This window comes from Dromiciops gliroides, chromosome 4, assembly GCF_019393635.1.
Source record: "Dromiciops gliroides isolate mDroGli1 chromosome 4, mDroGli1.pri, whole genome shotgun sequence".
Taxonomy (NCBI): Eukaryota; Metazoa; Chordata; class Mammalia; order Microbiotheria; family Microbiotheriidae; genus Dromiciops; species Dromiciops gliroides.
Window position 1 is genome coordinate 471,306,117 of NC_057864.1, and position 22,506 is coordinate 471,328,622.

The 22,506-nt window shown below is 42.9% G+C and overlaps 1 protein-coding gene across 1 annotated transcript in view; it reads right to left on the minus strand.

Annotated features, from left to right (window-relative positions):
- The window catches only part of GALNT17 (polypeptide N-acetylgalactosaminyltransferase 17), a 444,417-nt gene that overhangs the window by 244,752 nt on the left and 177,159 nt on the right, over nt 1-22,506 (minus strand). The window contains exon 3 of the mRNA XM_044005254.1: nt 7,828-7,994. Within this exon, the coding sequence (XP_043861189.1) occupies nt 7,828-7,994 (167 nt within the window). The remainder of the gene's footprint in view (nt 1-7,827; nt 7,995-22,506) is intronic.

Genomic DNA, 22,506 nt, shown 5'->3' on the forward strand with positions numbered 1-22,506 from the left:
AGAACAAGAAGAACAAAAATCTAGGACCAATCTAAGACCAATTGGAGTAAAGGGTCCCTGATGCCATCTCTGAGATTCTGTGATCTCTCACTCAGGTTTTCAAAAATGGACCGTAGGCTCAGAACACCTGCTCTATGGAGGGGTCAGGAGGCTGTTCTCAGGATCATCACTGGCTTGACTTTCTTACCATCTAAAGAATAAAAGGCATAGCCTATAGACTCTGATAGAAGTTTCAGAACCCTCAAAGTCCACAGATCCCCCCTCCATCCCTCCATGTTCCCCCAAGGGGTCTGTCTGTGAATTGATTTCAGGGAGTATATGAAATTGAATAGAAAAAATTGCTAAAGTTATTTTTACTAACCTCTAACTAAAATTTGCCATTTTCTTCAATTATAATTTTTTTTTTAATCTGCAAAGGGGCCCACAGGCTTTACCAGATCAACAAACAGGACTAGGAAACAAAAACAATGCTGATTTAGACAAATTCCCTCTGTCCTTTGGTGATACATTTCTGAATTAGCATGGCTGTGTGATATGGCAAATGCTGAGACAGAGGAAAGATGCCCACTTTAACTGAATTACTATTATTTTAACCTGAGAAATCATATCCTTGTTATTCTTTGTTATCAGTAAAGCCATAAAAATTCTCTTTGCATTATTTGGGAGAGGGGTGTCAATGAAGGTTAAGAGACTTGCTCAGGGTCACACAGCTAGTAAGTGTCAAGTGTTAGAGGTCAGATCTGAACTCAGGTCCTCCTGATTCCAGGACTGGTTCTTTATCTACTGCAGCACCACCTAGCTGCCCCCTCTCTTTGCATTCTAACCCTAAGCCTAAATTACTAGAAAGGCCCAGGTTAGGCCTGGCCCAGATCAAATTCCTCTTGCCCATAACTCTCCAAAAAAGCACATTTCTTATACATGTACAAAAGGAGGGAGGGAATATATCTCTATCTATCTTTCTATTTCTCTGTCTCTCTATCCATCCATCCATCCACACACGGTTTGCTCCAATATAATATAACCTCCTTGAGGGCAAGGACTAGGGTTTTGGGGAGTGGGGGTGGAGGTGGACTTTTATCCCCAAAACCTAGTACAGTGCCTCACATCTCTCTCTCTCTCTCTCTCTCTCTCTCTCTCTCTCTCTCTCTCTCTCTCTCTCTCTCTCTCTCTCACACACACACACACACACACACACACACACCCCTGACTCAGATCCTTGAGAGGAAGAATAATCTAGTTGATTGTTTATTTTTTATTTGTATATCAGAGCCTATCACAGTGCTTGCCACTCAGAGGTAGCAAGTGGATAGAGTGCCCTACATGGAGTCTGGACAACCTGCACTCTGATGTGACCTCAGACATTTATTAGCTGTGTGACCTTGGGCAAATCACAACCTCTCTGGGTCTTCGTCAGCACCCTCGTCTGTTAAATTGGCTATAATAAAAGCAACCACCTTGCCAACTCGTTGTAAGGATCAAATGAAAGAATATACTTCTAGCACTTGGCAAACCTATAGTAAATGCTTGTTGCTATTAATAAATCCTTTTGTTATTAATATATCCTTTTTTGTTCCTCCATTGTTATGGTCAAATTAACTAAAATCTGGTCTAAGAGGATCCACGGGAAGGAGATGAATATCTGGACGATCAAACTTTTGTTTGGTGAAACATCTGGGCCTCTTTCTTTCCCATCCTTTCTTTCTGGATGCCTCTCCACCCTCTGAGTCCTGACACACACTCCTCATGGGCCAAAGCAGCCCACGAGCAGAAGCAGACACGGAATCCAGTGGCAGCAGCATGGTGATTTGCCAGCACTCAGATGAATTCCAACATAGAGCTTGCTCTCCTGAAGAGCCTTTTATCAGACAGCTTTCCTTGGTAACAGTGGTCAAAACAGGTATGGCTACTGATTAGGAAAGCTCTTCAACAGTCGGGGGGAAGGCAGGCAATGCTCAAATGAACAAAACCCTATTGAGTTGTGGAGCAGCAAGATAACAAGGTGTCCCTGGGCTACTTCACCCTGGGACTCCAACAACCTAAGGAGAATGTTATCACCCAGAAACACAAACCTCCCGGTGTCTCCGCAATTATAAGCCAAGGAGAAAAGCAAAGAAAGGGAATAGGGCAGGAAGTGATGCGGGGTGAGAAAAGGAGGGGGGCGCCTTTACAACAATGTTTTTTGAACACAGGAAGGTGTAACCTTCTGCTCACGATAATAGCTTTCCAGATGACATGTCTTGGCTTTCTGTCTTCCAATGCTGCTGCCCCAACAAGGGCCTTCTATGGGGAGGATTCTCTAGGCAAAGCCATCAGGAGTCTGTAAGTCAGACATCCCACATTTATAAAGAGCTTACTATGTACCGAGCATTATAATAAGCAGAGGCGATATGAAGGATGGCCCCAAAGATGGAATCTCCCCAGACAGACGAGCAAGATGCTCTGAGACAGGAAGAGCCCAAAGCCATTGTGGTAAAAAAATATGAAAGTTTTTTAACAGTTGGTTAGGATAACTGAAAGACGCCAGTTTTTGAAGGACCACCCTTTTGGGGAGGAGACCAATGGCATGAGCTACACACGCCAGTCCGCCTGCTGCGCACGTCAGACTGCCTGCTACGCACTCGACTTCCAGGGTGCGAGCTTAAAAGGCAAGGAGAGAACGGAAGTGGGGCTTTTTTCCGGTTCTGCTGGTGGTCTGACTGCGCTGCACAGGCTGATGCTGATGAGAGTTCGACTGGGCCGGCTCGCGGTTAGCAGCAGCACTCGCTTGACACAGTCTCTCTCTCCCCAAAGGTGGCCTTCGGTTTTTTGGTGAGTTTTATACGAAATATAGACTAAGCTTAGACTTAAGACGATTTGTATTGTATTTCTACTTTCCTATCCTTCTAATCAATATCACCTTGTGACTACCATACAATAAAAGCTCTAACTAGAAAACCAGAAGCTTCTTCCATTTACTAGTCTGGGAGATAAATTAAGGGAAAGGTTAAAGAGGGGAGATTTATGATCTAATATCCAATTTTAAATCTCACACCATGAAATGAAACATCATAACATTAAGTATAGAGGAACATGTCTGGTGTGGCAGTACCAGATCCCAGGACAAAGGCCTGAAGTAGAAACCAGAGCTCTGTTACTGGCCTTCTTGAGGCTCCTCGAACACGACACCGCATTTCTCAGCTCCCCGACTTTGCACAGGCTGCTTCCCACGCCTGGAAGGCTGTTCCTCCTCATTGTCAATCCCATAGTCTACTTAATGGAAGCTTTTCTTGATTCCCCTTAATTCTTTTTTTTTTTTTTTGGTGAGGCAATTGGGGTTAAGTGACTTGCCCAGGATCACATAGCTAGTAAGTGTTAAGTGTCTGAGGTCGGATTTGAACTCAGGTGCTCCTGAACCCAGGGCCGGTGCTCTATCCACTGCGCCATCTAGCTTCCCCTGGTTCCCCTTAATTCTAATGCCTTCCTTCTGTGAATGATCTCCAATTCATCAGGTCCAAAGCTTGTTTGTACAAAGACTGTCCTCTCCCCTTTTAGACTGAAAACTCCTTGAAGGCAGGGACTGTTTTTTGTTTTTGTTTTTCATAGTCGGATTCCCTGTGCTTGGCCCAATACCGGGGATAACAAAATGGGCAACTGATAAATGTTTGTTGATTGACTGCACAGTACAGTGGGAAGACCACGGGCTCTGGAATCAGAGGACCTTGCTTCCTTCATTATTTGTGTGACATTGGGCCAGTCATTTAACCTAGCTGGGTTGGATCAGATGGCCTCTTAGAATCCCTTTCGACATCAGTTGCATTCCTTCTCTAGACCAAGCCAAGATGTACGGGCCCAGCAGCATATAGAGAGGTCAAGATTGGGGCCTAGGAGGAAAAGGGGACAAAATGCAAGGCCAGAATATGTCCAGTTGGTTGGTATTAGGTCATTAGGGCATGGGGGGGCAACCATAGATGATTGGGATTGAGGTACAGACAATCAGGGAAGGTCCCGGGAGTGGGCATAGAAGGAGGTCGGGGAAGGTGATTGTCAGAAGCTGTTGTCAGAGACAGCCAGCAGCAAATAACAGGGAGGCAGTCACAAAGGTGGGCATGGGTGTGGCCAAGGATCTGGGTTCAATTCCCGGCTATGCCCTTTGCTGCTTGTATGACTTTGGACAAATGATTTCTCTGGGAGCCTCAGTTTTCTCCTCTGTAAAATGGGGGAAGGGTGTGGAGTAGAATAAATGATCTCTTCCATCTCAAGATCTATGATTCTATAAACTTATCATTTAAGTGACCTTGGGCCAGTCAACCCCTCTGGGCCTCAGCACCCTATCCAGTAAAATGAGGGGGGTTCTATGCTCCCTTCCAGCTCAAGACCTAAGACTCCTCAAGAAGACTAGTCTTGAGGAACTGAAGGTCAAGAAAATATGCAACAAAGGGTAAAAGGGAGTAAAGACAGAAATTAGTAGGATAGGATGGGGAATAGCTCCTATCCCAGAAGCTTAAATACCCCAGGAGTAGGTTTACTCACAAGCAGTGGAAAGCCCAAAAGGAAGAAAAAAGAGACAGCTAGGTGGATAGAGCGTTGGAACTGGAGTCAGGATGACCTGAGTTCAAATCCTGCCTCAGACACTCACTGACTGTGTTACCCTAGACAAGTCACTCTATGCCTCAGTTTGCTTGGCTAGAAGATGGGCCTAGTAATAGCTCCCACCTTACAAGGTTGTTGCGAGGAGTAATGAGATGACACACAATGCTGCTTTGCAAACCGTTAACTACCATGCAAATTCCAGTTATTATCGTAGCAAGAGAGGAAAGGAATTGAGGGTTAACGAGGGGCATGGAAATTTCATGAGCTCACTCATCAGCCGCTTGAATGACTGGGTTCTGCCCATTCTCTGATTAGCACATCACATGTGCACTCGGGGCCTTAATCAATATTGATCAGCAATTCGCAAGCAGGAGAAGGGCCTGTGAAAGACAGAGTCTGGCATCTCTGAAGCTGATGAAATATGGAAACACTGTGCTTGGGCTTCTGAGGCGCTGGCTGCTGTCTCTGGTACAAGACAGTCCAGCTTTTTTAATGGGATGGTTGGCGCTGCCCCAGGCCCTTCCAAAGCTTTCTCCAGACCTTGGAGCTGGGGTTAAGGGAGGGAGGGCATCCCCCCACCCCTGAATGCAGAGATGAAGCAGGTTTAGTGCCACCTTAATCCTAAAGCTCCAGATAAGTCAGGGCTCATAAGCTATAAAAAAGCAATACACCCAGGCCTCCTTTTATGTCCTAGGCTGGGGTGGGGGCGGGGGGGGGGTCTTTATCCAGGGGATACAGTAAAACTTTATGGGATACAAGCCAACACAAGCTCCACACAATACCAAGACTTTATCTATTGCCGTCCCTTGGAGACTCTGAAAGAGGCTCCCTTAACACGTTTGGAGATTTGGCTTTTACTAAGCCCTCTTTTCTTAACACAGCTGAGCTCAAAAATGACTGCACATGGGGCTCTCTCATCTCCCACCCCCCCCATAAGTGTGCCCCTGGTGGCTGAGGGGAGGGGGGATTGGGATTTATGCTCTGAGTGGATTTGGTTCAACAAACATCAATTAGATTCCTATTATACATGTGGAATAGCAGGTTGGGGTCAGGAAGGCCTAGGATCAGATCCTACTGCTGGCTCTTACCAGCTCCGTGACAATCAGCAAGCTGCTTGCAACCCTTTATAACTCATCCAGAATCCCTAATTTCCTTCAAAGCCTAAGCCAAGTGATATCTCTTACCATTGACTCATCACTCAACAAGCATTTATTAGGCAGCTACAATGTACCAGGCACTGCATTAGCCACTGGGGCACAAAGACAAAAATAAAACAATCCCTGCCCTCAGAGAGTTTATATTCTATAGGGAGAGACAATATGTAAAAACAAACACATCTATAAAATAAGTGGATACATGAGACTTTTCCTGAGGGGAACTCCAACTACCAATGTCTCCCCAACCTGAAATCACTTTATGTTCACTTTATAGATAGAGGATAGATTATATATGTGTATATGGGATAGATGAAAAAGATTATATATGTAATATATACATGGGTCACACATGCATGTATATGTGAGATTGTATATATGTACATGTTTGCATATATACACCCATGAATATGTTCTTTCTATTTATCCATCTATCTATCTATCTATCTATCTATCTATCTATCTATCTATCTATCTATCTATCTATCTATCTATCTACCTACCTACCTATCAATGATTTCAAGTGAGGGAGACCCCAGCAGCTGTTCATTGGTGGAGCTGATGGGAAAGCCTCAGTTGCAAGCATGGTGGGTGGTCTTCATGAATGCATAGACTTGAAAAGGCATGATGAAATCGGAGAAAGATTACAAAGGGGAGGGGCAGCTAGGTGGCAAAGTGGATAGAGCACCAGCCCTGGATTCAGAAGGACCTGAGTTCAAATCTGGCTTCAGACACTTGACACTTACTAGCTGTGTGACCCTGGGCAAGTCACTTAACCCCCATTGCCCCACAAAAACCAAACAAACAAACAAACAAAAAAGATCACAAAGGGGAGTTGTAATGTGGGATAACCTCATAGAGAGAGCTGGAAGAAACCTCAGAGGCCTTCTGGGCCAGCCTCCTCATCTTACAGACTTGAACCCAAGTCACAGAGGGCAAGTGACACACCCAAGATCTCACAGGTACTTCCGAGGCATAGCCAGGATTTTAAGTCAAGCTTTCCAACTCGAAATCCAAAGATTGGCTGGGACATGGGTTCAGCATGGAAGAAGAAGAAAGAAAGAAGGCAACAGCTCTTGAAAGTGGCCGGATCTAGGGAAGGAGTCTCTTTTTTTCAGTGAGGGAGGAGTTGGTGTGGGAGGGTGGGTGTTTAGGTGAGGAGAGAGATGGGCATATTTGTAAGTGGAAAGAACCAGTAGAAAGAAAGAGACCAAAGTGAGACAGAGAGAATGATCAACAGATCCAGGTCTTAGAGGAGATAAGAGGTGATGGGATCAAGAATACAAGGGGAAAGGTTGGCCATGATAAGGACAGGAGCCCTCTCATCCTCAAAAACTACAGGAAGGAGGGACAAGATGGGAGGAGACACAGGCGGGGTTTAAGGGGAGGCAGATGGGAACTAAGGGAGATCATCCTGAGTGACCTCAATCTTTCCGGTGAAGTAGCAGGGGATGCCATCTGCTAAGAGAGAGGAGTTTTTAAATAGTCTTCAGTAGCGAGTGTGAATGTGACCTCCTTCTCTTGGGCTCTTGGAAGATGAAAATTGGGAAGAAATTCAAATTCTCCGTTTCGTGTGTTTCAGGTGGTGTGCAAAGGGGTGAAATGAATCTCAATCTGTAACCTGGAATTCTCTTCCTTTTAAAAGCCCTGGAGGACCGAGAGAACAGAGAAGTGGTGATGACTTCCACTGAGATGCCCCCCCACTCTATGGGCACACTCCAGAGATAAACAGAGAAAAATGATAGAGAAGCAGTACGCAAAAAATAAATAAATAAATCCCATAGCTATGTATCTCCCATAGATGTATATAATGCATGTGTACATGTGTAGATATTGTGTATATGCATTGATGTGTACATGTGTAGGTGTGTATACACATATGTGTATATTCATGGATATATGTGTGCACACATGGTTGTGTGTGGTCTGTACACACATGTGTTCCCTATCTGTGTACATGCATATAGTATGTTTTGTGTGTGCATGTGTGTGTACACATACATATATACTGAGAAAGGAGAGCGACTTTTACGCCCTGCTCACATCCCACGTTTTCCTTCTTCCTCTCCAGAGAATACCACCTATCTTCCCTGGCACCACTCACCCTCATCACTGTTGTCGTCCACCAGGATAATCTCTTTCAGCAGATGAGCTGGTGTGTGATTGACAGCACTATGGACAGACCGCAGGATCACCGACAGGGCCTCGTTCACAAAGATAAATATGATGGAAATCTGGGGCAGATCCTTGGGATATTTCAGCTCCTTACACCTGGAGGGAAGAGGACAAAGCAAAAGAGGAGATAAGGAGAAGGCCTGACAGGGTCATGGATGAGTCACAAGAAGAAACCTGGCTAAATCTACACAATTGATTAATACATAATATGAAGCATCAGGCTCTCAATGAGCATTTATTGAGCCCCCACTAAACCAATTGATCAATGAGCATTTATTAAGTACCTGCTATATCAATCAATGAGCATTTAAGCACAAGTGCCTGTTACATGCCAGGCACTGTGCTACATGCTTGGAATACAAAAACAAAACAAAAGCCAGTCCCTGTTTTCAGGGAGCTTACATTCTATAGCAAGAGACACAACATATAAACAGTGCGTCACACACACACACACACACACACACAAAGAAATGAACAAACATTTTAAAGCACCTACTGTGTGCTGGGTACCACAGTAGGAGCTTGTGATATAAATGCAGAAAATGAAATATTTCCCATTCTTGAGTAGGAGGAGGAAGTTCAGCAGCATCACATCAAAAAAAAAAAAAAAGAATTCAAATTCTGCCTCAGACATTTGACCAGCTGCACACCAATGAGGAGGCCATTTAACCTCTCTCAGCCTCAGTTTCCTCATTTGTAAAATGGACACACTAATAGCACCCACCTCGCAGGATTTTTGTGAGGATCGAATGAGACAATACTTGTAAATCAATTTGCAAATGTTAAAGTGATATATGATGTTAACTATGATTAAGGAGCTCATAATCTATCAAGGGGTGACATGGAGATAGATAAATATAAAAAGAACAGATATATACAGATGGATGGACAGACAGACAGATACATAGATAAATAGATTAGATAGATAGATAGAGAAAGATAGACAGACAGACAGATATGAAATAAATTCAAGTATGATACAGTGGAAAGAACACTTGCTCTAAAGTCAGAGAACCCAGGGTTCAAGTCCTGCCTGTGATCATATTACCTAATTGACCTTGCACAAGTCACTTAGTCTCTCTGAACCTCAGTTTCCCATCTATAAAATGAATGGGTTTTATAAACCAGGCAGCCTCTGAGATCCCCTTTATCTCTAGAGTCAGGAACCACTGATCTCTGATCTTGTCCAAGTCGTTCTCTCTGCAAAAGTTGTCAGAATGAATTAATGTGACTGTGTATCAGGAACCTCACACTTCACAAACCAGACGTCCAAGAGGGAAAAAACCCTGAATTCATTAAACATTCAATGAATTCATGGTTGTCTTGAAACTGCACTTCCTTGTGAAACAGGTCCCATTACTGAATTCCTACCTCAAAGGGCACTTTGAAAAGTCCTCTCTCTCAAAGGCCCCCTTTATCTTGCAAGCCTCTGAGCTGATTTTGGAAAGCTCACACTATGGAGACTAAAACTTCTTTGCAAGTAAGATGCTTAATCTAGTGGGTTTTTTTAGGGAACACACCCAAAGCTTTGTACACTGGGGCATTGATTGGGGTATGCATGGGACTATAATCAGGCACTGGATAGATTTGCTCAGCCCTCACTCCTGCATCTCAGGTGTCTCCACTAGAAAATGGAGACCACTCCTTGTAATGCCCCTGCTTCTAATTCCCCAACTGGGGCTTATTTATTATTTTTTTTTGCAGGGCAATGAGGGTTAAGAGACTTGCCCATGGTCACACAGCTATTAAGTGTCGAGGATCTGAAGCCAAATTTGAACTAAGGTCCTCCTAAATCCAGGGCTGGGGCTTTATCCCCTGTGCCACCTAGCTGCCCCCAACTGAGTCTTTCTTAACTTGACTGTCCCCCCCCTCCCCATGGGCTCCCTCCAACCTGGTTCAACAAGAACAGAGCCAGTTGTAGGAGGCTGGACTAGCCAGTCTTACAGAGCAGTTTCTGCTCTGGCTGCACTAGCACCCAGACTTATTACCTAGTCCATGTGAATTTCTGCACGTCCCTCCATCCATCTGAAACCTCGACTTCACCACCATTGCCCCCAAACCTGCTTCCCTAATGACTTCCCTCTCTGGGAACTGGTATCATCAATCTTCTAGTCATTTGGTTTCAAGTCTCCTCCCTCTCTCACACCCTCCACCTGCCGTCCATCACCGAATCTTGCACATTCTTCCTTCAGAATTTCACTCATCTCTCCCTTTCCATTTCTGCAGCCACTGTTAGAGTCCAGTCCCTCATCCCCACCTCATGCCAAAAGTACTATGACTTCTTGGCTGGGCTTTCTCTTCTGGTCTTTCAGTACTTCTAGTGTTTCAGGCATCTGCTATTCTTTCATCATGGGTAGAGTTAGAAAGAACACCAGATAGGGAGTTGAGGGAAGTGAGTTTGAATCTGGCCACACCTGAGGCCCGGGCATGTAAAATATGGTCCCTGCCCTCCAAGAGTTCACAATCCAGTGTATTCCATGAGTCAGGTCACAGACCAGAGAGGCCCTTAGTAGTGGTGGAGGGTTTGGGCAAGTGCCCTGACACGCCCTTCTTTGCTGAGGTACTTGCTACCAGACTGGGCCCAAAGCACCAGAGCTACAGGGATCCTATGTGGAAGGGAAAGTTGGCAACCTCTCCAGCCCTATGGGATCCCAGCAGGTCTGGCTTATTGAACAAGATCTAACTCAAAGAAGTTTGGTTTCCAGGCCTTTGTTAAGTGCCTAGTAAGTACCAAAGACTGCAGATACAGATACAAAAAATGAGGCATTTCCTGCCCTTGACTTTCCACCAAGGGTAGATCATGGTTTTTATATGCATGCATGCACGCACACATGTATACTTACATAGATAGAAACATACATACACACATATGCACTAAGTAAAATCATAATAACTGGGGAGTAGGGGTACTAGCAACTTGTATATTCAAGAAAGGCTCATGAAGACAGCAGCTCTTGAGCCAAATCCTGGAACAAGCTAAGAATTCCAAGATGGGGACATAGGGAACAACCTGGGCAAAGTCACTCAGGCAGAAGAAGGAATGTCCCATTATTTATGGGGATGACTGCAAGTTCTCCGGTTTAAGAGGAAGTAAAATATAATCTACCTAAAGGTTGGATCCAGATGGAGAAGGGCTTTACCTGCCAATCTGAGGTGGCCATAGTTTATTCCAGGCAATAAGGAGCCTTTGAAGCATCCTGAACAGAGAAGTATGCTTTAAGAATATCGATCTGGAAGATGGGCTGGAGATAAGAGAATGGATTCAGGGAAACCGCTTAGGAAGTAGCCTGATCATCTAAGTGAGAGATGGTGACTTAAGGCTAGTGCAAGTGGCTAGTGGACTTCTCCTACCACACATTTGTCCTGCCCATGCAGTAGTTCTTTTTTTTGGTAAGGCAATTGGGGTTAAGTGACTTGTCCAGGGTCACACAGCTAGTAAGTGTCAAGTGTCTGAGGCTGGATTTGAACTCAGGTTCCCCTGAATTCAGGGCCAGTGTTCTATCCACTGCACCACCTAGCTGCCCCCCATGCAGTAGTTCTAAGGAAGAAGGAGCAGGGCTCGCCCCTCCCTGATTCTCTCTCAGCCAATCAGTATCCTAGGGCTATGAGGCTGGAGTCCTCCTTTCACTAAAGGGCATCATCTGTTGGTGAGGGGTGGGATGCACAGCTGGCCACCAGATCCCAGGAATTCTGGAAACCTGGGCCCTCTGTCTAAACAGCAAGTGGAAAGATTCTTTAAATTTTTTTTTAATTTTATTTTACACTTAGTCGACACCAAGTAAGAAACTCAGGGAAGAAATAAATTGGAATGGAAATGCAGGGCCATCCGCTTTTAACAAATACTTTTTCCCCAGGTGTGAAATTGCAAAGTATATTGGAGAACCCATTGGAGAGCAAAATGGAAAGTGAGCAAGGAAGTAAGAGAGAGGGAGAAATATGGCTGTTTTTTATGCTGAACATCCTGGGTGATGTCAGGCCGTATTAATCATGCAGGCAATTTTCAGAAGAAAATAAAGTTTTGTTACAATATACATTTGTGTCTCCTGGAGGAGCCTGTCCAGGGATCCATTGATCATTCCGTCTTATTCTTGCCACTCTGCTGTAAATCCACTCCTGCGGGCTGCCGGAGGATGAGAATGGTTATTGACTGGCCCGTTTGCAGTGAGAAGGGATCATTTAATTTACTGCGTGGCAACTGCAAAGAGCAAGGCTGCCCTGATGTCACAGGGAACTCCCATGGGGCCCACAGGACCCAAGAAAAGGAGACGTCCTCACTTCTCCACTCTTTTCAGATGTAATTCCTCACTTCTCCCTCCCTCCCAGGCCAAGTTCATATGTGATCCAGTTGGAATTTTGTTTCATCGTTTAGCCATGGGGAGAGGGACTGGGCCTCTGATCTCATTGGCTTAAGGAACTCGTACTTCAGAAGCTCCCTCCACCAATGCAGACTGGTACCTGCTTGTGACTTACAGTTTTAGAAATTTGCCTGGAACACCGATGAGCTAAATGACTTGCCCAGGGTCACAAACTCAAGAAGTGTCAGAAGCAATATTTTTTTTTTTAGTGAGGCAATTAGGGTTAAGTGACTTGCCCAGGGTCACACAGCTAGTGAGTGTTGTGTCTGAGGCCGGATTTGAACTTGGGTCCTCCTGAATCCAGGGCCAGTGCTCTATCCACTGCGCCACCTAGCTGCCTCCAGAAGCAAGATTTAAACCCAACTCTTCTTGACTTAGAGATTAGCTCCACATCCAATAATGCCCCCTCTCTTGGTTCATTAAAAAGAGGAATAAAGAAGTTCCTTAGTTTTGAGATGATGATGATAGTTAAAGAAGAAAAGAAGAAGACCACCACCACCACAAGACCACAACACTGACGACACAATCCCCTCCCCAACTTCTTGGTGGAAGTGGAGGACTATGGGTGTGGAACACTGCATATAAAGTCAAACTTTTTTTGATATGTTGGTTACTTTTGCCAAACTGCTCTTCCCCATTATTTATTCTTTGTAATAAGGGATGAGTCTCTGGGAGGCAAAGAGAAGAAGGGAGGGATATATTGGGAAATAGAGATGACATAAAAACAAAAGATATCAATGAAATGGTATTTTTAAATAATATAATTCCACATATCCCTTGCTCATATATGGGGCTAGGAGGGATTAAACATGTATTAAGAACCTACTGTATTATGGGCTCTGTGCTAAGTGCTTTACAAACACGATCTCATCTGATAGCCCCTTCTATTCCTCTTGCCATTGGTCAAGCAAGGCAAACGTCAGCTCCTTTTTGCTCTTCTCCCCTGTGCCCACCCAAGCCTGCTGTCCTTTGTGGAAGGGGAAAACAAGACATCCTTAAGGGATCCGGCCCTGTGGGTCTTGGATGAACTGCAGTCACCTAGTAATTCTATTCACAAGCCAGTCCAGAGCAGAATCTCAGATTCTCAGCTCTGGGAGGGACCCCCAGGCCACTCAGTCCAATCTCTCCATAACCAGGGATCCCTTCTAGGTTTTGTCATTTAGATAAAGATGGAAGTTCAGCACAGATGAAACCAGGATTGAGAAAAAACACACGGCTCTTAAGCTGCTTCATCCTTTGGGTTTAATTCAACAAATATTTATTAAGCACTTACTGAGTGCTGGGCCAAGAGGGATGGTGTGAAAAAGGAATTATTCGGCTTTGTTTTCTTGGCCCAGAGCACAGAATTTGGGTGAAAGTAAAAGAGAAGCAGATTTCAGAGGGATGTAAGAAAAAGTTCCTAATAATTAAAGGCATCAAAGAATTAAGTGGGTTTCCTTAAGAAATAGTCACTTGGGATGCAGTGGAAAGAGCCCTGTAGCATGTGATTGACTCATAGATTTAACCAATCCACAAAGACCTACTAAGAGCCTGATGTGGGCCAAATGCTGTTCATGAAATAGCCCTGCCCTCAAGGGGCTTACCTTCTATCAGTAAGCATTAAAGGCCTCCTATCTGAGTGATGGGTGCTCAAGCTTACAGTCTACTGGGGAATACAGCATGCACACGGGTAAATAATCAGTCAGCAAGCATTTATTAAGCACCTACTATGCACCGGGTTCTGTGGTAGGCAGTGGGGATAGAAAGACATAAGTGAAAGTTGCTTCCTTCAAAGAGCTTGCCTTTTATCCAGGGATATAACGTATGTGCACTCATGTTTATGCAAAATTTGAGACAAGAGGTGATTTTACAAGGAAAGGCACGGACATCTGGAAGGATCAGGACGGGTTTCTACATAACGGTAGTCCTTGAAGGTGACAAGGAATTCTAACAGGTGGAGGTCAGGAAGGGTGGCAATCCAGGAACTTGGTGGTTGTTCAGTTATGACAGAGGAAGAGGGAGGGGGAGAGAGAAGGGGAAAGGGGGGGGGCAAGGAGGAAAGGTAGAGGAGAGGGAGGAGAAAGAGTGGGAAAGAAAGGGGAGGGGGAGAGAAGAGGAAGAGAAGGAAGGGGAGGGGGAAAGAGAGAGGGGGAGCAGAGGGATGAAGAGGCAGGATGTTTCTATGGAAAGAACACTGACTCTGGAGTAGGAGAGGTCCTGGGTTCAAATCCTATCCATGGTCATTCACACCTGTGTAACATTGGTCAATGCCTCAGTTTCCTTATCTATAAAATGGAAGGGGGGGGTATACTCCACAGTCTTTAAGCTCTCTTGAAGGCCCAGATCTCTGATTCTGAAGCTTGCTCCAATGCTGCTGGGAGAGCATTTCATCTCGGCTACCCACCAAAGGGTGGGCACAGGGGTGTCAGCACCATGCAGGTGCCGCTCTGGTCCAGAGATGAAATATAGACTTCTCTGCTTGGCGTTTAAGGCTTCTCACAACCTGTCCCCAGTCTGTCTTTTGAGACTGACTTGCCATTACACCTCCTTACTCACTCTGTGCTCCAGTCCAGCTGTCTTACTGGCTGTTCCTCAAACACAACATTCCATTACCCACCTGGATGTCTTTGCCCGGGTTGTCCCTCATGCCTGCAGGGCTGTCCTTTATCTTTGCCTCTTGGAACCCCACCCCTAGCTCTCTTCAAGATTAAGTTTAAATGCCATCTCCTTCAAGAGAACATTCCTGATCTTCCTCCCACATCACCCCCCAACATTTATTGGTCCTATCCTCTAACCCTGATAGAAATGACTTTGTCTATACCTGTCATGAATTTCCAGGTCCGATTTTTTAAAATTGTTTTTATTTATCTGTTTTCATGTTTCTTCCTTGGAAGGCAGGGATTATTTCATATTTGTCTTTGCACCCCCCAGGACGTACCACAGTGCCTGGCATATAGTTTGTACTTTATTAATGTTTGTTGATTGACTATTTACCTGTGTACACACTGTATTCCCCAGTAGAATGTGCCTCTTGAAGGCAGAGAATTTTTCACTATTTATCCCAAGCACTTTGCAGAGTGCCTGGCACACAGTAGGCATTTAATAAATGCTTGATGATTGCTCACCTGTGTACACATTATATTCTCCAATAGAACAGAAACTCCTTGAGGGCAAGGTTGGTTCATTTTAGTCTTTGTATTCCTGGTATATAGCAAGGCACTTGGCACATAGTAGGCATTTTAAAAAATCTTTATTGAATTAAATTCATCTGCAATGATGTTGCTGAGATGATGAAGCAGGGCTACGGTTATCCACACCTCTCATATAAGTTTGAATGGTTGGAAAAACCAATGCCAACAAAAGTTCACAGAACATCCAGCCCTCTCACACAAGACACTGAAGACATTGAAGCTACTTTGCAAACTATGAGCCAAAAGGAAACCACAAATGTCCAGGCACAGTTTGGAGAAAGGGAAATAGCAGCTGATGCTAATTAAAAGGAGCCTAAAATCAGTGGTGCAGCCATCTCCTGCTCCTGTACATGTCTACGGAGGGTGAGTAAGGGTAAGTAAGGTCTCAGGCTGGTGATCTAACCTAGCTGCTTACCGGTGCTCTCAACCAGTAAAGTATTGGGGTTTTGGGGTTTTTTTGGTTTTTGGGGGGTTTTTTGCAGGGAAATGGGGGTTAAGTGACTTGCCCAGGGTCACACAGCTAGTAAGTGTTAAGTGTCTGAGGCCGGATTTGAACTCAGGTACTTCTGAATCCAGGGCCGGTGCTTTATCCACTGCACCACCTAGCTGCCCCCAGTAAAGTATTGTTGAGAGATGTGAAGGGCTCCTTGAGAAGAACATATGTGGGACAACAAGAACCAGGATCTCTGTGCCCCAAAAAGCTGATGATCCTTTCCTCCTGGGCAAGGCAGAACAGTACATGCAGAAGCTGCCCCTTCGGGGATAATAGTTAGCTACCAGAGTATTGTTTACAGAGCAAATGAGATCACATGTAAAGCACTTTGTAATCCTTAAAGTGCCCTACCCCACCCAAAAGGTCAGCAAGAGGAAGAGTCCTGGCAAAAAGCCCCAGTTTAGGAACTAAAGGTGGAAAAGAACAAATCAAAGAAAACAACAGCTAATATCTATGTTGAAATGGGGAGATTTCTTTAAGAGGAACAAATCAAAACTATTAATCGTCACATAAAAATGCTCTAAATCTCTACTGATTAGAGAAATGCAAATTAAAACAACTCTGCGGTACCATCTAACAGGACAGAAAAGGAAAATGACAAATGCTGGAGGGAGTGTGGAAAAATTGGGACACTAATGCATTATTGGTGGAGTTGTGAACTAGTCCAACCATTCTGTAGAACAATTTGGAAATAAGCTAAAAAATTGTCCATACCCTTTGAACCAGCAATACCACTACAAATTATGGACCCCAAAGAGATCAAAGAAAAAGGATGAAGACCTATATGAAAAAAATATTTTGTGGTGGCAAAGAATTCGTAACTAAGGGGAAGCCTATCATCAATCAGGGAATGGCTGAATAAGTTATGATATATGATTGTGATGCAATACTATTGTGCTATAAGAAATGATGACCAAAATGGTTTCCGAAAAGCCTAAGAAGGTTTATATGAATGCATGCAAAGTGAAGTGAGTAGAAACAGGAGATCATTGTGTGCAATAAAACAATGTTGTAATGATGATCAATTATAAAAGACTTGACTATTTTCATCAATACAATGATCCTTCGAGATCATTCCAAAGGACTCCTGGTGAAAAATGCCATCCACCTCCAGAAAAAGAGAACTGATAGGGGCGGCTAGGTGGCGCAGTGGATAAAGAACTGGCCCTGGAGTCAGGAGGACCTGAGTTCAAATCAGACACTTAACACTTACTAGCTGTTTGACCCTGGGCAAGTCACTTAACCCCAATTGCCTCACTAAAAAAAAAAACAAACAACCCCCCCCCCAAAAAAAAAGAGAACTGATAAACTCTGAATGCAGATGTGGAAGCATACTTTTAAAAAATTTTCCTTATTTTCTTGTTTATATGTGTGTGTGTGTGTGTGCATGCGCGCGTGTTTTCTTTAACGACATGGCTAATAATGAAATATTCTTTTCAAGACTTCACATGTATAATCACTCGTATTGCTTGCCTTCTCAAAGGGTGGGGAAAGGATGAAGGGGAAAAAGAGAATTTGAAACTGAAAATATTTTAAAATGAATGTTAAAAAAAATACATGTCATTGGAAAATACTTAGCAAAATAAATAAAAATATTTTTCAAAAAAAAAATCTACGCATTCCCAAAAGGGAGATAGTAACTCTGAAATTACTCTAAGAAAAGATTCAAAGGAAGAGAACAAATTTTCCACAGGGACCACATGGATACTGAGAAAAAAATAAAGCAAGTTATTTTTTAAAATGACGTAAAAGGTCTTAAGGAAAGGATGGGAAGGAGAATAAATAGCTTAGAAGACAAAGTGGTAAGCTTTATTTTAGTAATAGATTCTCTGTAAACTAAAATAGACCAAACAGAAATCAATGACTCCATGAAATGTCCAGAAATAGTAGAATAATTTTTTTAGAATTAAGATCATTTGATATCAAAAAATGACTGATCTGGAAAACAGGTCAAGGAGAGATAATTTAAGAATCACTGGCTTCCCAGAAAACCATGTCTAACAGAACAACCTAGACATTACATTTCAAGAAATAATAAATGAAAACTTCCAAGATCTAACTGAGTCTGAGGGAAAGTAAAAATAGAAAGAATTAACCAATTACCTCCTAAAAGAAACCCCAGAAGGAAAAGTCCCAGAAATGTCTCAGTCAAAATCCAGAGCTCCCCAATCAAATTAAAAATAGTGCAAACAACTAGAAAGAAGAAATTCAAGTCAGGATCATACAAGACCTGGCATCTTCCACAATAAATGAGAAGAGATGTTGGAATACGATCTTCCAAAAGGCAAAAGATGAGCTTAGAGCTATAAATAATTTACCCTGTGAAGCTGAGTATAATCCAGTGCAGGAGGGGGTGGGGGGAGATGGATCTTTAATTAGAGGACTTTCAAGCATTTGTGATTAAAAAGAAAAAAAGACTAGCTTTATGACTCATATTTCCTTGATCATTCACATAGACTCTCCAGGCTGAGTCCTAGACCTATGTGAGATAATCACCTGGAAAACACCAGGTTTGCCCTTTCTTTTTGATTCCATGTGAGTGATCGTCAATTTTTTTTTTTATACTTTCCCTTTAGTAACTGACTGGCCTCTCCATCTCTAATAATATTTAAGAGGTCTTCAGTCTATATAAATTATATCACTTTTGATCTAATTTTATTTTTAAACAGAAAGAATATGTTCTTTTGGAGTTTACAGTGAAGTAGAAAGATACAACCTATACAAAATTATTATACTAGGAAACAATATAATACCAGTTATAAGAGTTCACAATTATACAGTTGTTTTAAGATTTGCAAGTTCCTTATCTCATTTGGTCCTTCTAATAATTCTGTGAAATTGTTGGTCTCCTCCTTATAGTCTGATGATGTTTCTGCTCATCTTAGTTTGTGGATGTATTGGAACCAACTAAATGCTAAATTAGATTTAATTTAAGGATATGTTATAGGCTCTAAAGGCTTTTTCCAGACCTTAACTGGTCTAGAAATAGTCTGACTCAGCAACCAGTAGCAGAGGTGAAATCAAGAAAGATCAATACTTGAAGGCACAGCCTAGATTTTTATCAAACATCTTGCACACAGCTAGGATGTACATTAGATAGAGAGCTGAGCCTGGAGTCAGGAAGATCTGAATTCAAATCCAACTTTGGGCATTTACTAGCCGTACGACCATAGGCAAGTCTTTTAACTTCCTTCTGCCTCAGTTTCTTCATCTTTTTTTTTTTAAGTGAGGCAATTGGGGTTAAGTGACTTGCCCAGGGTCACACAGCTAGTAAGTGTTAAGTGTCTGAGGCTGGATTTGAACTCAGGTACTCCTGAATCCAGGTCTGGTGCTCTATCCACTGCGCCACCTAGCCGCCCCAGTTTCTTCATCTTTAAAATGAGATTACTATTAGCACCTTATTTCACAATGTTATTGTGGAGATAAAATGAGATATTTGTAAAAATGCCTTGCAAACCTTAAAATGCTATATAAAGGCTAGTTATTATGATTAATTATTTTGGCCCCTGGGCCTATAATAGTGTCCATGCTTACTTTAAAGGATTCTTACTAATGTATTTCTCTCCTTAACCAGTACCAGTAAAAAAAAAAAAATTTTAATCTAATAAAACTGGCTCACATAAATTCCCTGCCCTTACCTCCACCAGGGAAAAAAATCACACTTACTTTGCCAACTACCTGAATTTATTTCCTAAAAAACTCAGGGCTACCCAGACTGAACAGGAAGCATAAAACTGACCAGAGGGGAAACCTGGGAAGACCTAAACGAAATGATGCAGAGTGAAGTGAGTCAAACCAAGAAAGCAATTTATACCATAAAAACAACATTAAACAGACAATTTTGAAAGACTTAAGAACTCTGATCAACACAATAACCAAATTTAATTCTAGAGGATCAATGACTGATCATTTCTGAAGAGGTGGTGGACTCCAGATGTACAATAAGACATACATTTTTTTTTTTTGGTGGGGCAATGAGGGTTAAGTGACTTGCCCAGGGTCACACAACTAGTAAGTGTCAAGTGTCTGAGGCCGGATTTGAACCCAGGTCCTCCTGAATCCAGGGCAGGTGCTCTACCTACTGTGCCACCTAGCTGCCCCTAAGAAATACATTCTTGACCTGGCCAATGCATGACTGCCTATTTATTACAAGGCTTTTATTTTTCTTTTAAATAGATAGAGGAGGATAGGCAGGAGAGAAAATTAATTCTTGTTAATTAGGGAAAAAAAAAGAAAATTAAAAATTAAAAAAGCAAATAGAAGGGAAACAGCAGTTGCCTTAAATTCAAGCCCACTTCAATGTTCTAACTGCTGTTGCTCCTGCTGGATTCTAGACTCATACTCTTGATCTTGCCCTCTAAGACTTGAGATTATTTCTTCAAGTTTTGTTGACTTCCTGACTCCCTCGGGCTTTTGGCTTGCTCTGACTACTAATAAATGGTGACTCCTTGGCTTTTGCCTTAACCTCCTGCCTCCCAAACATTTATCTCACAGATAACAAATTACTCCCCGGTTTAATCAGTTTGTAGACCTTTCGGCTCATTTTGATTTCCAGTGCCTTCAGACCCATCACTCAGGCTTGGCTCTTTCCCAGGTCAGTGCCCCAGCCAATCGGCACTGTCCTGTGGCTGACACAGGTCAAGGGTGAGGGGAAAATGTATCAATTTATCAAGGGTCAGGAAAAATCCTCTCATCAATCCTATAAGGAAGTTAGAGAGGTATTGAATGTGGAAACTAGAGGCTCCAAGAGGCTCAACAGAGAGATCACTCCCTCTCCCCACACAGTAGGGTGGTCACAGAATCCACAGGACTTGGATCCCCAAGTTTGGTTTTAACCTAGCAAATGACTAACCCTAAGAGAAATGCTGAGGCACGGATTTGATGCTGGACTTTGAGTCGAGAAAACCTGGGTTCAAATCCCACCTCAGATACTCACCGGCTAAGCAACTAGCCCTAGGGAGCCCCTTCAGTTTGCTAAACCTCAGTTTCTTTCTATGAAGAATGGAGATGGTGATCTGCCTGTCTGATGAGGATCAAATGAGACATTAATAAGGCATCTCACCAACTTTGAAGGAGTATACAAAGGTGAGAGATTATTATCATTATTGTGGTTCTTCTCCTTGTTGACTCCCATGTCTACAGTGGTGATGGAGAAAAATTATTTGGGAGGAAAAGCAGCAAAACCAGGTAAGTATCAGGTAGGGATTTGAAAAGGATTTAAATATTACATGGTAGATCTAAAGCCAGAAGGAACCTTTGGGTGGTTTTTCCCACTTGATTGTAAGCTCCTCGAAGGCAGGGACTATTTTTTTTTGCTTCTTTTTGTATCTCCAGCATTTAGTACAGTGCCTGGTATATAGCAGGTGCTTAATATACATGTTTATTGATTGATTGATTGGCTCTCAGGGTCCATCTAGTCATTGAATCATAGACTTAGGGTGGGAGAGGCCTTTAGAGGTCATTGAGTACACATCCCCTCATGTTGCAGATGAAGAAACCAAAGAGGGGGCAGCTAGGTGCTGCAGTGGATAAAGTGCAGCTGTGGATTCAGGAGGACCTGAGTTTCAAATCCAGTCTCAGACACTTGATAATTACTAGCTGTGTGACCCTGGGCAAGTCACTTAACCCTCATTACCCTGCAAAAAAAAAAAAAAAGAAAGAAAAGAAAAAGAAAAAGAAACCAAGAACCAGGAAGGAAGCTCTTCCTCCAACCTAAAAAAAAATGGCCTACCAACTCCCCCATTTAACTCAATCTTTGGGGCGGGGGATGAGGGGGTGGTTCTTCTCTGTTAGTGAATCAATCAACAACCCATGAATGTCCTCTATGTGCCATCTGTGACGAAGACGAAGAAGAGAGTAAAGTCCTCTTGGAATCTTGGAAGTTTATATTCTATCGAAGGGGAAAAGTATGTACAAAATAAAAGGGAATTGGGAAGGGGAAAGAAAGACACTAGAAACTTGGGGATCAGGACAGACCTGATGTAGGAGGGGGAGCTTCATTCGAGTTGGATTATGTCAGACAACAGATTTTTTTTCCCTTTTAACACAAAAACAAATTTTTGAGAATAAGGGCTTAGGTTACGTATACTCAGGTTGAAAAAGAAGTGGGAAATTTGACTTTGATTATTAAAAGATGTTTTGTTTTGTTTTTAGAGCTCTCATTTTTAAATTTTGTTATTGTCCAGTTGCTTCAATTGCAGCCAACTCTTGGTGCCCCTATTTGAGGTTTTCTTGGCAAAGTTGCTAGAGCAGTTTGCCATTTCCTTCTCCAGTACATTGGACAGATAAGGAAACTGAGGCAAAGAGGGTAAAGTGACTTGCCTAAGGTCACACAGATTTGAACTCAGAAATATAAGTCATCCTGACTTCAGACCTGGCACTCTATCCACTGAGTCACCTATCTGCCCTTTTAAAATATATATATATATATATATATACATATACATATATTTTAAAGCATTTTAAAAATAGCGGTACAGAAGATGACAGCAAAGGCAGACTAATGGCAAAGTGGGGCACAGTCCTATAAAAAGAGCGTTAGAAAGGACAGCACTCAGTAGGAGCTCAGCCAGGTGAGGAAAACTAAAGAT